This window comes from Tauraco erythrolophus, chromosome 24 (genome assembly GCF_009769465.1).
Source record: "Tauraco erythrolophus isolate bTauEry1 chromosome 24, bTauEry1.pri, whole genome shotgun sequence".
Taxonomy (NCBI): domain Eukaryota; kingdom Metazoa; phylum Chordata; class Aves; order Musophagiformes; family Musophagidae; genus Tauraco; species Tauraco erythrolophus.
Window position 1 is genome coordinate 6,719,404 of NC_141488.1, and position 15,335 is coordinate 6,734,738.

Sequence of the window (15,335 nt, forward strand, 5' to 3'; positions counted from 1 at the left end):
CACTCAAGGCTGTGTTTCCTGAACTGAGCTCTCTTTCCAAAGGTACAGCTCCTGGGAAAAACATTTTCTCCCTACAATGACTCACAGATGTGCCTTGACCTCGCTATTATTCAAGAAAAACATATTTTTTTTTTTCCCCCCATTTCTTTTAGCCAGCATGACTCTATGAGGATAGAAGAGCAACTTCTCACTACTGGAGATTGATAGCAACTTTCTTCAGGAGCAGATGAGAAGTTGATGACAAACCTATTGAGAGAACATCATTTCTTTCACGATGAGCACACTCTTTGCATTAACTGCAAATCTTGCTCTCTTTCCAGTCATTTGTGAGCTGAAAATATGTGGATTACACCCATCTCGCAGGCAGAAGTACGGCACTTCGGCAAGGACAGGGTTCTCTGGGAAGATGGCTCAGCGCGGCAGCACACATCTTGTAATATTAATGCCTCCTACAAAACCATTTCTTTGTGGTTAATAGAAACTCAGCCTGGATTTGTCTCCTCCTATAGAGAGTCCTGAAACTTGTAAATGCAGATTAATCTAAGACTGAGTACGGGAACGTTGAAGAGCTTGAGTCTGGAGTTCTGCATTTAAATAGACCCCTTTTTGGGACAAATCAGCCTTGATTCTTAAAAACCACAAAAATAACGTTAAGAACTTCACACTTCCCGATGTGTGAACGGTTTCCCTCGTACAACTATGCAGATAAGAACTGAGGTTTAGCTACAAAGGAAGAACCTCTGGCACTCCAACAGATTTCTGTATCTCAGAGAAGACTTCACAGCAGAAGGGGCACGGATATGGCAAAGCTATCTACATTTTTAACAGACACAGCATTTGTTTACGCATCCCTCTGCAGACTGAAGCCTCAAGTAACCAACTAGGCTGAAGTGCAAAGCACATTCACTATTGCCTCCGTGCTTCTGCCAGCGACTGCTACGAGCTGGTGAAGTCCAGAGGTGCTGATTCCCTAAAATCACAAGCTCTGTTGTTCCTGAGCACAGCAAACTACTGCCCAGCGGGTGGACAGGCTGATCAGACGTGTCCCTGGGCTAGGAGGTGTGTTCCACAGAGGTATGATGTCTCATGTCTGGCTCTGACCTTAGAGGGGTCACACATAGACACCAGCCTGGCCTGAAGCTCAGTCTGGTCCACAGGAATGTTGCTGTGCTCTTCAAAGCGGCCGTGCCGCTCGCTCAGTGACCACTGGTCACTAGTAGTCCTACTGTGAGTCTCTTCCAGAGGTTACCATGGCACTGTCTGGACCCAAGGGGCATTTTCCAGAGGTTAGTCTCAGCCAACTCCATTAAAATTTTAGAACACCACTTCCCTTTCAGATCTTGCTCTCGTTAGCAGCACAGAAGTGCTTCATCGGTACAGACAGAAGAATTACCTTGAGGACATCTCCTGCCTCCAGTTCAAAAGTCCTGGCTTTCAGCTGGATCCCCTTTCCTGGCTGGGTCTGGATGGAGTAGATGCACTCGTGGTTGTTGTTATAGTTTAACGGATAGTTGGGGGACAGCAGGACACCTTGGGTTCCAGTTACAGATGAACCACATTCAGCTACATAAAGACACAAAGCCACATTTTAACAACCACATGTATATTCCAGCCATACAACACATGCAGGTGATTCCTCCAAACAACCACAGATGCTCTCTCCTTCCTACCCCCATCTGCTGCCACATCCACGGGCTCTGTTTTCCAAGTGCAGGCAGTGAACAAAACAGTACTTAATAGCACTTCTATCACCACCAAACCTCAGGTGCCTTACAAGGGACATTAATACTCTCTGCTTATACAGATAGGGAAACTGAGTCACAGAAAGCCAGCCTGCTCAAATGCTATCTTGGGACTCAATTCAGAAAAACATTCCAAAATTCCTGGAAAGCCACCATCTGCTTGAAACAGTGCCTGTGCTTATGTTCCTTCCTGATTAATGAACCAAAAGGAAAATAAGAAAATTTTATTAGATTGAAATATTGAATGTCTTGTCCACATTTATACAAAGCTCATCCTATACATTTATGCAGTATATAAAAATCACAGTATTCATTCAACAGCCAACACAGCACAGCACTGACTGTTGGCACCAATGTGTTGCAAGTGCCAGAGCTCTCAGTGCAGAAAGACATGCTTAGGGAAACTTCCAAACAATTACAAATGATAAAACCATGTCTGAATTTCAAAATCTCCCCCAAGATAATTTCCTGAAAGCTAAGAGGGCAAAATTTGACCTTACTTCTTGTTAATGTTGCCCTCAGCTCTCCAGTTCATCATTTGACAGTATTTTAAAGGACCTCTGGTCCCTTGCTCCCTCCATTTTTTTTTCTTCCCATCTTTGCAGCTAACAATTACATCCGTTCCCATTAGAAAAAGGCAAAAAAAACCAGAGATCCTTTTGCCTCTCGGCTTCAGAAACTAGCTCAAATTTACATATCTTTGTTTCCTCCCAAAACTTCACCCAAAGAACCACAGTGGGCTCAGGTTTTCCTGTGGCATAGACAAAATTGACCTTTCTTGTTCAAAAGACAAGGGGCTGGGGACAGAGGAGGAGATGCTGGTGTGGGCATCCCTACACTCCTCTTCCTCAGGGACGTGGGAGGGCAGGAGCAGTTAATGTTACTGCTACTGCTTCTCCCTTCCCCGAGATGAGTTTATGTCCTATGGCAGGTTATCAACAGCCATGATTTCAGAAAGAAGGAAACAAGGAAGGAAGGAGACAAGGAAAGAGAGTCCTTTCCCTGTTGTTACTCACTACGACCTTCAGTCCATCCCTGTTCCATTACATTGTTCCCCTAAGACTCCTCTGCTCCTTCACCAGATCTGCTTCCTTTTCTACGCTGCGTGGTGTGAACAGCATTTGATTTTGAGCCAAATGTGAATTTAGAAGATCTGTGTGACTCGAAACTTGGCAGAACGGTCCTCTACAGAGAAGGAAGAGGATGGTGCTTTGGAGGTTTGACCTATCTCAGATGTGGATCACAGTTTAATGCTTTTAGAAAACAGTAACAACCATCCTCCACCTCTGCATTTGATGTATTTTTATTGCAAGCTTTTAAGGACACAACCTCTCGCTTACACAAACGTGGCACAGTGGGTATGACAGCACTGCCATGGCCACGTCTGCACTGCCTGAAGCACTGAACCAACGTTCAAAAGTGCCCCCGAGTGCCAGAGGCAGCACTAACGTGACAGCACTGAGCTCCGCCAAAGCTCACGGGACAACATGGAAACGAGCTCTTACCTGCTCTTATCCCAGGCAGGAGGCAAGAGCCCACAGCACTCACACACCGCTCGCAGGGTCTATTTGCAAAAAACCCACCCGGAGGACATTGTCCCCCAGGATGCCTGCTGCCCCTGCCGTGGCCAAGTGCCCAATCCCAGCTGCAGCCCATTTGTTACAACATGTGGGAATGGGAATCTGCCTCGCAGCCACCCTGTGTTTAGCCTCTTTTGTTACTCCCTGATCAGCTCCCACATGAGCAAACCATGAGTTGTTGTTTTCTCAGCCTATTTACCCCGAAAGACTTCCAGCTGTAGAACACCAGCTCCCCCTTTGAGCCCTGGTGTTCCGCAGACACAGCTGGGGAGAGTCACCCGCCTCGCACTGGGAACAGCGTTCCCAGTCAGCCGGCCCTGCCTCAGCTCCACCAGTCCCTCGCAGCATACAGTCACTGGAGCTGAGGGAAACCATCACGGTGCAGCTTTCTGCATCGCCTCTTCCTGGTCCTCCGACAAAGCACGAGGGTTTAGCGAGGAAGCAGCAGCAGATACATCCAGAGGAGGTACTTTGGAGGAGACTTTCTCCTCCCTCTTTACAAAAAGCAGGACATTGGCTTTAGCACAGCTGACCCAGGGGCCATGCTGGAGACGTCACCACTTGGGATCTGCTCTGAAGCAGCAGTTGGTGGGGAGCATTCCTGCCCTGGCCAAAGGAACAAACTGCTCCCGTTTCTCTCCAGACTCATCTCTGGACAAGGAATCGAATACAAAGCATCCAGGTTGTCTGGCAAAAACAATTAAATTTCCTGTGATCTTAATGGATAAGTCTCTGATATCCATCCATATCCAGGGTTGGCTCGCAGATCCGAGCATGCAGCAGGGACACTGTGGACAGAGCCGCCACCAGAGCCCGGCACAAATCACCAGACAGGGAATTTGATCCATTATTACAAAACCAACGTGCTAATTCAACACCAGCTGCAGCAGGGAACCAGCAAATGGAAGCCAGTGCGTCCACTTAGCGATGATGTCTGAGGATCAAGTTTAAAGCTTTGTTATGATTCTTTCTGATTTTTATTCCCCTGATTAGCTTTCTCTGCAACCTGATTATTATTCATGCCCTGAAGAAGCTGCTTGTCACAGCAGGATGATGCAACCCTGTGACCTAAGCATCAAGCAGTACTGGCAACTGCATCCAGCAGGACCCGACTCAGACTGAGGAAGCAGACTGGCTCTTCCTGGGATGCTTTTCGCAGTGGCCCTCAAAGGCCACTAACACACATCAGGAAAATCCACCTGGCAGGCTCTGCCAGAGTGAAAACAAGGCAGAGACCTGCTCTGCCCGATCTGGATGAATCCTTCACAGCTCTGAAGAGCAGCAGAGCACTGAACAGCTTCCTACTTACTAAACTGTACAACAAAAAAAATACGTTGAATCTTTTTAACAAAGGCTTGAAGCATCCCTTCTTCCTTTCTGCTTTCCTGCTGTAGCACATTGCTGCTTTTCTTCTTTTACGCTAACGGCTACGCTTGGAGGGTGCAGCGGGCTGGGCAGGGGGTGCCCTGCACCCCTCGCCAGGCACGGCTGTCTGTAGCCCATCTGCATCGGGGATGACAGCCAGGAGCCAGCTCAGTGCTGCAGACAATTGTTTTCCTCTCCTCTATCCTCAGATTGATCAGTATAAACAACGGCTGGAGGGGGGGCAAAGAGGACTTGCAATGGTTAGGAGGAGAGAAAGGGAAACCTCTGTAGGACACGAAAAGGTAAAAGCCAGAGGAGATTTCCCAGAGACATCCATACTAACGTGGCATTTGCATTGCTTGAGATCACCCACCCAGAAGCAGCTTTCCCATCCGGACTATTGAGCTTTGCAGCACTCTGACTCAAAGGGAGGACAGCCTCAAACCCACGCTGTTTTACAGAAACTGTCCCAAAAGGGGTGACAGCTCTCCCATGGCTCACGATTCCTTCCCGTGTATGATCCCTGGGGCTCGACCGCAGCGTGTGGATGGGCTGCAGGGACAGGGGGCTGCTGCGTGGCGGTGCATGTGCCCGGGCTGCTGGGCACTGGGTACTCCAACTGGGAGAGGGCTGCAGCCCTCCTGCCTGTCCCTCCCGTCCCCACGCCAGTCACAGGGCTGAAAGCTCCTTCCAGCTCCCTCTTCCCCCCCCATCCCTGCATCAACCACCCCACGAGCTGAACGATGCCATCCTGGGGGATGCCACCCATCCCTGCCCACCGAGACAATCCAGCACAGCGTAACCAACCAAGCAAAATGAAAGCACATGACCACCTACCAACACACCTTGGCAGAGGCGAACTCCACACACGCCGTCTCCCCCCGAGGCAGGTGATGCGGGATGCACCCTCCAGCCGGTAGCCGGGGAAGCAGGAAAAGGTGAGGACATCCCCCACTCCGAACTGCAGCCCCTTTCTGATGCTGTAGGCTGGCACCTCTGGCTCGTCGCAGGGCTCCAGATCATATTCTATAGGGAACAAACAGATGTTTACAGAACAGCAGGGTGACACCTCGTACTCCATCCTCCCTAGCGAGGGTACCCCAGTCCCTGAACACGCGGATGAGGAGGGGGCACTGAGTTTTGATGAAGCTGCAGTGAAGCATCCACGCAAGATGCAGGTCTTGTTTGAGCCACGAAGATCAGCGTGGGGTTCACTCTCAGCAGGCACCCCCCAGGGTGTCACCAAGGACCTTGATTTAAACCAACTCCAAATGCAACAAGGTCTCATTTTCTGTCCCTGCTGTCAGGCGAACAAGAAAGTGACGTCGGTGGTGACAAAACACGACGGAAATTTGTCATTCTGCCTCTGCTTTAGTCAAATGAAGATGAATTGATCCGGATGGGATTTCCGCTGCCTCTACATTACTAATCCTGAAAATGAATGAACACAGCATCCTGCTTGGGGAATGCGAGGGAACATTTAAGCTGCTGCTAAATGAAAGGTCATGTAGCCTTATGGCTAATAGCCAAACATTCATCTTTGACCACATTTTGAAAGAAACCTGTTTTGAGGGTTATTTTTTGAAAAATAACAGACCTGCAAAGTACAAAGTATGTACTAAAGGAAGCTAAAAGTGTAACTGACTCCCATTTCCATTTTCCAAGAAAGGAAATAAGTCCTCAAGCACATGGAAAGTCATAGTTATAATTAGAGGTAATTTTCCAATTCACTTTCGCTTTGATAGAAGGGAAAAATGGCTTTTTGCCTTAAAAAAAAAAAAAAGGCTTGTACTTTGCAAAAAGCCATTTTTCCCTCCTATCAAAGCGAAAGTGAATTTAAACTGAAAGAGGGCAGATTTAGGTTAGATATAAGAAAGAAATTCTTTACATTGAGGGTGGTGAGCTACGGGAACAGGCTGCCCAGAGAAGTTGTGGATGCCCCATTCCTGGAGGTGTTCAAGGCCAGGTTGGATGAGGCTTTGGGCAACCTGGTGTAGTGGAGGGTGTCCCTGCCCATGGCAGGGGGGTTGGAACTAGATGATCTTTGAGGTCCCTTCCAACCCAAACCAGTCTGTGATTCTATGACTCTATGAATTGGAACCTTTCTGGAAGTCTTTGTCCACTCCTGTTCTCACCTGAGAAGGTGATGTTGAAACCCTCATAGGACATGGAGAAGTCCGAGATGAAGCGAATTTGAGCCGAGAAGTTTCCGAAGAGCCCTGCGCTGAGCGGGGCCGGGAGCCGAGAGCCCGTCAGCTGCTTCAGGGGCTGAGCAAAGCTGGTGTTTTCAGTGATGAGGAGGTAGTCGTGGCCATTCTCCAGGTGAAAGGTATGGAAGGTGAAGAACACACCTGCGAGGGAGGAAAAGCAGAGGTGGCTTCAGCCAGCAGCATTCACACGGCTCCCCTGCACCCCAGAGCCAAAGCCCTTCTTCCCTCCCCGAGATGACACCAGTATCGATTGCCTGTTTCCCAGTAAACAGCAACCCAACTGAGAAGAAAAAGCACACTGAAAAGAAATGAAATAGATGAAAAAAGGAAACCAAAGGTATGGTACAAGGCCCAGAACAGAGAAAGGCAGCTCAGATCTTCGATCCCTGTCCCTTTGTAACACGGGAACAGAGACGACACGGCCTCGCTCGAGGGACGGATCATCAGCAGAAAGGACTGAGCCTGGCAGCTCAGAGGAGTGCTGTATTTTAAAAGTGTTGACCTTTAGATGAGCAGCAAAGCTGTAGCTGTGAGGGCTTGAAAACAAAACCAAGTTATGTTCATTCCAAGTTACGTTCAGGAATTCATACCCAGAAAAACAGGACTTAAGCCAAGCATCAGGTCGGAGCCTGTTCCACAACACGACGTACCAGCAGCGCGACTGCAGGGACCTCCCGTGATGGGACCCAACGCCGTCCCAGAGGCTGGGGTGCAACAGGAGAGATCACAGATGGACAAACCCCCTTCCTCAGCCACGCACGGCTTGTGATTCACGTCCATGTCCCAAGCAAGGGCTGTGTCACGCAGCCACGCTCCCTCCCAGCAGTGCCCCAGGGCCCTACCCTGTCCGAGACGGGGCTGCTGTTGCCCCTTCCCTGCTCTGACCCATTCCCAGGACCTGCTCTCCCCTCCCAGGCTTCAGAGTGGGAAGCTCATGTGCAGCTATTGTGGATTTCGGCACGGCACGCAGAGTCAGGCTGGTTGGTCCGGGTCTTGCCAGCTGTAGCACATCTTAGAAGCGAAGAGAATCCAACACTTTTATCCACATTATACTGACAAAAATAAAAAAATCACAACAGATCCAGCTACAGAAAAAAAAAAGGACAAACACAGGAAAACTATTTTGTCACTTCTTCCAAATTCAATTTCAACAATTTGAAACATTTTGGGGAGAGGGCTGTGACCTTGCTGCATTTGTAAACGCACAAGGAAGGAGTAATGGATTACTTGGAGCATCCTTCACACCCACAGACACAAAACAGAAAGTACCTCAGGCTTTTGTGAAAGCCTCCTGCGAGGTGATTTTTCACGCTGGAATTCAAACGCAATTAGAAACACTTATTCTCTGGAAAATCATTCCACCTTTGAAAAACAAAAAATGGCAGTGACAGCTTTCAGATAGCAAAGCAAGGCAGGGTCTGGTATCGGCAACCCTCTCGCATCACCGCCACACAAAGTCAGCACGCTAAAGCCATGCCTGGCCATAAAAAAAGCCCAGTGGCACGACCACATCATTTCATTTGAGCCGACGATTAACACCACCAAGACTGCCAGCTCGGGGAGACCCCGGGGCCGTCTTGCTCTGCATCCCACCTCTGCCAAAGCACAGCATCGGCTGCTTCAAAAGCAAGCACAGGAAACCTGTAAATAAAGATCAGAGCAATAATCTCCTCCTTGCTCCCCATTCCCTATTAACTTCTGGAGAGCAGGATGAGACCCACTTAGAGATTGATTAAAGCTCTGGAGCATGAGATTTAATATCCATCCCAACAGTTTTTTAGCAGCATCAAATTATAACTCTGAATATTCCATTTATCCCTACGTCTACCCAATTTCTTTTTGAAGGTTTACTGGTTACATGCAAGCAGTTTCCTTCCAAGAAATGAAGGACAGAGAGGTTGGTAACCAATCCAAAGCTTTTTCCCATGGCAATTGTTGGACTGGGAAGGCGCAGGGCTCGCAGGGTCATCTCGGCTGCCCCGTTCTCTGCCCATCTCCACTCCTGCCAGGCAGCTCACAGCACCTCGCTAACCTTCCGTGTCCCAGGCAGGAGTATTTGTGTGACTCACTGCTGAGTGATGACCAAAAGGGGTCTTAACTTTGACATTTCCTTTCTTACATCCAGGTAAGTATTATATGGAGCCTGGCAGAAAAATTTTAGGTCCACTGCTCGCCCCGCAGATCTCCACCAAGGTAGGAAACGTCTAACAGTTCCCAAATGTTTAACTGTTCTTACCAGCAGTAGAGTCGATTGAAAACAGATATGACCTCTTTGGCCTGGAAACTTGGTGAGACACAGTGAATACAACATGTCTTCAGTTTTCCCTGCTCATCGACTGACAGTAAATTTATACACTTGCCTTTACAAAACCCAAACTAAGCAACAGAAACATCATCACTCTACCAAAATCAACGCACCACCAGAGAAACACAAGGACAATTCAGTCCCCAGAAGCAGGAGGACAGCCCCTGACTCCAGCTCTTTTAAGATAACGACTCTAATCACAGGGCACGAGGCCTCTCCAGCAGCAGAGCCCGTTTAAGGGTTGTGCAACTGTAGCAATAAGGGCTAATTACAAACTCATTTTAAAGGATTTGCGACTCTGATTAAACCTTTGCTCTGGCCTGAAATTTACTGTGGAACAAAATTTCTCTGCAAATGCAGGTGGTTGGTTGTTTTTTTACTTCCACTCCCTGTAAAAGAAACAACAAAAGAAATTATAGGGAAAAGAAATCACTTTGAAGTTCTCCGATTAAAAATAATAGTCTCTCTTTAAACGTTTAAATACCTTTAAAATTAAGCTGCTTTTAAACTCAAATTGTACAGCTCATGAGTCCATAAAGTAAATCAGCGCCTGCAGTCACATAAAAATAACTACTATAACGACCAACTTGTTTCAATTTGGGAACTCGTGTGCTGGCCACGTGCGAGATGTTCGTAAAGATCTGCGAGCAAATAACTCGAGATCAGCTTTTACGATCCAAACCATCCCTGCTCGGTCACTGGCGTGGCAGAGAACGGTGCCACGGGCAGGGAGGTACAAGCCCTGAACTCTGTTTTCTGGGAACTGAAAGACTTTCCAAGCCTGGGACAGCAGCAGCGCTGCAAGCCCAAGTAGAAGGTATTAGTAGTAAGCGGACGTGGGAAACTTAAAACTAGAAAATTGGGAACAACGGCAAACATCTCAGTCATGCAAATATATCCCCTGCTTCTTAGTCCTGCTCGCAGCAGGATTGTTACAGCTGCTGGGTTTAACAAGCACCAGTTTACCCAGTGACCACCGATTCACCCAGTGGTCTGCACCAAGAGGGAGCTGAAGGACAAGGACGAGGCACGGAGAGCAGGCTCGGCGCTGCACGCACGCTGCTGATGGGGTTAGCTGGGAACGGGGTTCAGCTATGCTTTTGGTTTTTTAAAGGCTGCTCTGTTCTCCAAGGACTAAATTAATTCCATTTCAGTGGCTACTGCTCTGACTCAGGATCACCCTGTTCCACTGCTCTTTACTGAAGAACGAGGAGAAAACGTTGCAGGAATGATGAAAAGAGCTGGGAGAAGCTTGTTGCAATGCATTCCCCAGCAGTTTAACACAGCGACAGCCGGGAAAATAGATTGCTAGGAAAGACAAAATATTGCTGCAAGATAACGGATGTGTACATAGGAGCATGTATGTGTATGCACGCTCCCACCGACACAGCCCAGCATCTAAACATGTTTCAACATCTTCCAGTAGAGAGAAGGATGTCTTTCCCTGTTTGTCTCCTCATTTCATTGCACCAGTAAATAAACAACTCACCTGAACCACAGGGACAGGGAAGGAGAGGTTTTCCTGACACATAACTTGGCCCCGTGGAGCTTATTATAACTGCACAACATCCTCTGTCTACCCTTCTCCTCTTGCTCTAACCTCTAACTGGATTTGGAGGTTTCCTGCATCCGAGCAGCTCCCCGGGTGAAGCTTTCCTCACCCAGAAAGCTCCACGAGTGCACGAAGGGTGGTTCTGCCCAGGGGCGAAGCACGGCAGCCGCAGGACGGAGCCTGGCAGAAGGGCACCTGCACAAGGAGGGGGATCCCACCCCGCGCTCCAGTTCATTCCTAACGAGCTCCTGGAGGACAACCTCGAGGGAAGGATACCAGCAGTGAGTAAGGAAAGGGGTGAAAATATCACACAAAACACAATATGAACATGCTCCTTTCATTGGTATAGAGGAGTCTCTCACTTTAAACACTCAACTTCTTTTTTTAGAATGTTACCCTCACCTTTCGAGCACAACCCAATAGCTAAGAGCAGCTGAAACTCTTGTCAAAGGCCCGGAGACCTATCAATTTTCACTACAACCAGCTGGATTTACAGAGCAGTTCACCGTTTGATTTTCTAATATTCATTACCTGCAGCCAAGGCTAGACTTTCCAAAGCAGCTCACAGGCTTCAGACTGCTCAAGCTAGGACCAGATTTCCAAAGAGCTCAATATCCAGCTTCTCCTAGTGTGATAAACATGGTCCAGGGCTGAATTCTTTGGATGATCCAGAACAGCATCACACTGAACCGCTCTAAGGGACGTGCCGCTTCCTGTACTACTAAATTGGCCACAGCAGGTTCTTTTACAGGACAAGGGACAAAAAGCCCCTGGACTTGTGTAGACATAGCTCCACTATTTGAAAATGTACCGTGTTTTTTCAAGCTTTGCTTAGCTTGGTCAGAAGACTGTCTTCTGATGTTGGCATAAAAGCAGAGAGGCCACCAGAGTTGCACTTTCTCATATAAAAGAGCATCAGTTTGCTGCGCCGTGCTTAGCTACGGGATAATGCCGCGTCTCATCGGAGAGCTGAACCCAAGGCAGAGCGGATTAATGAAGAGTGGATTGCTGCTACTCAACAGAATACTTTTCACAGCATGTGATGGTTCCCTTAATGCACTGTGCTGCTCATTGACAAGTTTATTTGCTGTAATACAAATGGTATTTGCAAAATTGGCTCATGATAGCTCCCGTCGCGCTGATATCCAGTACGACGAGACGGTTATATAAGAGCACATAAAGTTACGTAAAGGGTTTATACCCTTTGTGCTTACCCCAGGCAGATACTGGCTGGATCAGGAGAAATTACCTCCCTCCCTTGTACATAAAACTTGCTCTGTAATCATCAACGATGCATTTTCTTGAAATTTTCCTCCAAGACAAAAGATTGGCCTGTGCTGCACAGGAGATTGCACTGAATAGATCTGCACTTTGCCTCTACGCCTCTCCTCCCAGCGAGTGGGGAAATGAGAGCTGCAGAAGGAGGACAGAGCTGGGTTCTGTCCTGTGTCTGGAAACGACTTACTACGTGCTTTCACTTCTCCATCTGTAAAACGTCATATAGTGATGCAGCACTACAAAGGAAAACAAGGCTGAGAAGTACTGTTGAGTACCAAACATCACTGCAGCAGTGTCAGTGGCAGCTCCCCTTTCCTCTGCGTGGCACTACCAGCAGTGCCAGGTATCCAGCTCCCAGCTGTCTTTCCAGAGGACACTGCCACAAAGGTCTGAAACCGAAGAGAACGTCCAGCCCAGGCTCTCCAGTCTGAGGGTTTGATATGGGACCTTCTTTCCCTCTTAATCCTCTCCACTTCAAAAGGATTAAGAGATGTGACAGCAAAAACCTCTGCATCTTGTTCAGAGACACTGTTTGGGTGGTGGCAAGAATGGCAACTGGCCAAGCACACGGGTACCCCACCATTACAGAGAGAGACAAGCTCTTGGTTTATGCAGGGAGCGCTTGTCTCCCACTGACCACTGTCCTCCAGCCCGTCTCTAAAACCACTCTAAGCTAAAGGTTTCTCACCTTTTCCGTGTGATGTTTCTATTGTCCATGTGCAGTTCAAGTTATTTGGATAAAAGTCAGGGAAGCCTGGGGATAAGATGGTACCACTGGAACCATGAATGTAACCTCCACACAGAGCTAAAAAAAGGAAAAAAAAAAAAAAAAGAAAGAATTAAATAATTCAAACCCCATTGTCAGCTGGAAGAATATCAGTTCTCAATGTCAAAACCAAGCCCAATCCATCAGAATCAAACAAAACACACAGAGCAAACGTCACTGTGAACTTCACAACTGGTGCTTTGCTTTTGCAGCAGATCTGCGATGAAGCGTTGGCCACCTCCTGCAGATGTCACCTTCTGCGCTCCTTACCCTCACAGCTGGGCAGCGGCCGGCTCCACTGGAAGTTGGGCTCGCACTCCAGGGCTTCGCTGTCACTCAGGGTGTAGCCCGAATCGCAGCTGAACGTCACCAGAGCTCCCACGTAGAAGTCGTTCCCGTGGCGCTGGCCGTTCACGGGGATGCCCGGATCCAAGCAGTGGTCTGACTGGAGCTTCACAGCTGTAGGAAACAAACCCACCCATGTCAGAGCACCCAGCGGTGGCAGAGCTGGCTGCAAGGGGCACCCATTAGCCCGGGGGAACGTGCAACTCCTCCTACGAGCTCATCCCAAGTCTTACTGACCATCCCCAAAGTACGAGGATGAAACAGCAGAACTCGACTCTGCCTCCTAAAATCAATAATATGCTGTAGATGCTAAAATAGAAAAATCTCTGAACAACCCAGACGGCCAAAAAGCAGAAACTGCTCCTTCACTGGCAGTAGTTGCACGTTCTCCCATCACTGTAAGAGTGCTACTGCTGGCAAAGGGGATGAGCGAGCCCAAGGGGCCTCTGATTGAGTCCATTGTGCTGCTGGAGAGCGCGTAATTACACGGATAACTCGCACTTACTCTCGTATCGGATCTGAAAGCCTATGTCAGAGTGGCTTTTGTCAGTGGTGAAGAGGAGGTAGAGGTAGTTGCTGGTGCTGATGAGGAACTGGGGCACCTGAGTCCCATCATAGACACCTATCAACGGGGAAGAATAGGACCGGCCATCTCGCACTTCCAGGGTGTCATAATTCACCTCGGTCTTAAATCTGAAAGAGGCAAGAACACGTCTGTGGAAAACCAGCAGGGCTGATTTTCCTTTATCGCAGCCCTGAATGTGCTCTAATGACTAGAAGGCAGCACAGCCCACGGGGCGATACGTGGGTCCATCCTGACCTTGGGCTGGCTGAGCATCTTACTGGGAACACGTCGTTCCCCTCCTACACATTTTGGTTTCTTTCTGATCCTTCACCTGCTTCATCTGCTGACACCAAACACTCTGTGCAGCAACAAGCACCTTATGCTGCACGAACAACCACCCCTCGGACACACGGAGCCACGCTGGGGAAAGCACAGCCCTCCCCAAACAGTGAAATCCAGGGTAAGTCAAGGGGCCAGATCCCCACTGCTGCCTCCCCCCGGCACGCTGAGCACGTGGGAGCTCAGCCTCCAAAAACGTGTCCTACACGGGTCTAAAACAGCACTGCAAATCAACAGCGGCCAGGCAAAACAAGATGGGAAAAATCACCATTTTCCACCTTTTCTTCTTGAATGTCAGGTGCGTTTTAATGTCTTGTCAGGAGTTAATTCAAATAAAAAAAGAGAGAAAAGAGAGAGAACCTCAGTGCCAAACACCGCTGAGCAGTTCACTCCCTTTTGCTTGGGAGGTGGCCACAACTGCTGGAACCACCAAAAACAACCGCAAAGAGGAAACTTTTGAGAAGTCCGTGGCGAGCACCTGTCAAAGGTGATCTTGATGGGGTAGCCCGGCTGCGCCTCGATGACCCACGCGCAGCTCAGGGAGTCCTTGTAGAAGCCGGGCCAGCCCGGGGACAGGATGGTTCCGCTGGGTGACGTCAGGTGCCCCCCGCACGGCGCTGGGGACAGAGAAAACGACACGATTTGGGGGAAGAGCATCATGGAAGCTGTAGGACGTTCGGATGTACCCCTCCCTGCCAGGCAGTATTGTCCTGCCAGGCAACAGCTTTCATGTGTTATTGTTTCTCATGGGTTAAAAAGAATCAGAACCAGATGAAATAACAACCACTGGCTGGTAAGAAATTGCTTTTTCAGCTTAAACCGAAGACATACCAGCCTGCTCCTGTATCCGTAGGAGTCAGCAGCCTGACCTTGTGCAGCAGCTCTAAGGGGACAGGGTATAATAATATTAGATATAAAACCTGAGAAAACTGCAAGGTCAGTTTGCATTTCAGTAGCTGCAGGTGCCAGAAAATCTTTCATATCTGTGGTAACTGAGTCATGTCTTTTCTACTGCAAGGGACACCACAAGACTGTGGCATTTATTCCACAATGTGGTCCCGTGTGCCATCAGCAGAAGCTGAAGACACGTTATTATTGTTTCTAGAAAAAGGACACCAGATCTGATGGACCAGAGGTACAAAATCCTATAGCCCTAAATAACTGCAACATATTGTCCTCTAAAAAAACCAAACAGGATGGAAAAGTGTGCCTGTTCCTGTGAGTTTGTGTTCTCCCTGCTCAGCACTCTGCAGGATTCATCACCAGGTGTTTCTTCATGTCCCACTGA

General features: G+C 48.6%; 1 protein-coding gene across 1 annotated transcript in view; it reads right to left on the reverse strand.

The window, feature by feature from the left end:
• CSMD2 (CUB and Sushi multiple domains 2) overlaps window positions 1–15,335 on the reverse strand; it is a 287,646-nt gene that overhangs the window by 91,614 nt on the left and 180,697 nt on the right. Inside the window, exons 16-22 of the mRNA XM_086626228.1 lie at window positions 14,526–14,664; window positions 13,649–13,836; window positions 13,069–13,257; window positions 12,721–12,837; window positions 6,823–7,038; window positions 5,525–5,713; window positions 1,394–1,563 (exon numbers count right to left, since the gene is read on the reverse strand). Coding sequence (XP_086482354.1) covers window positions 1,394–1,563; window positions 5,525–5,713; window positions 6,823–7,038; window positions 12,721–12,837; window positions 13,069–13,257; window positions 13,649–13,836; window positions 14,526–14,664 — 1,208 coding nt within the window. The remainder of the gene's footprint in view (window positions 1–1,393; window positions 1,564–5,524; window positions 5,714–6,822; window positions 7,039–12,720; window positions 12,838–13,068; window positions 13,258–13,648; window positions 13,837–14,525; window positions 14,665–15,335) is intronic.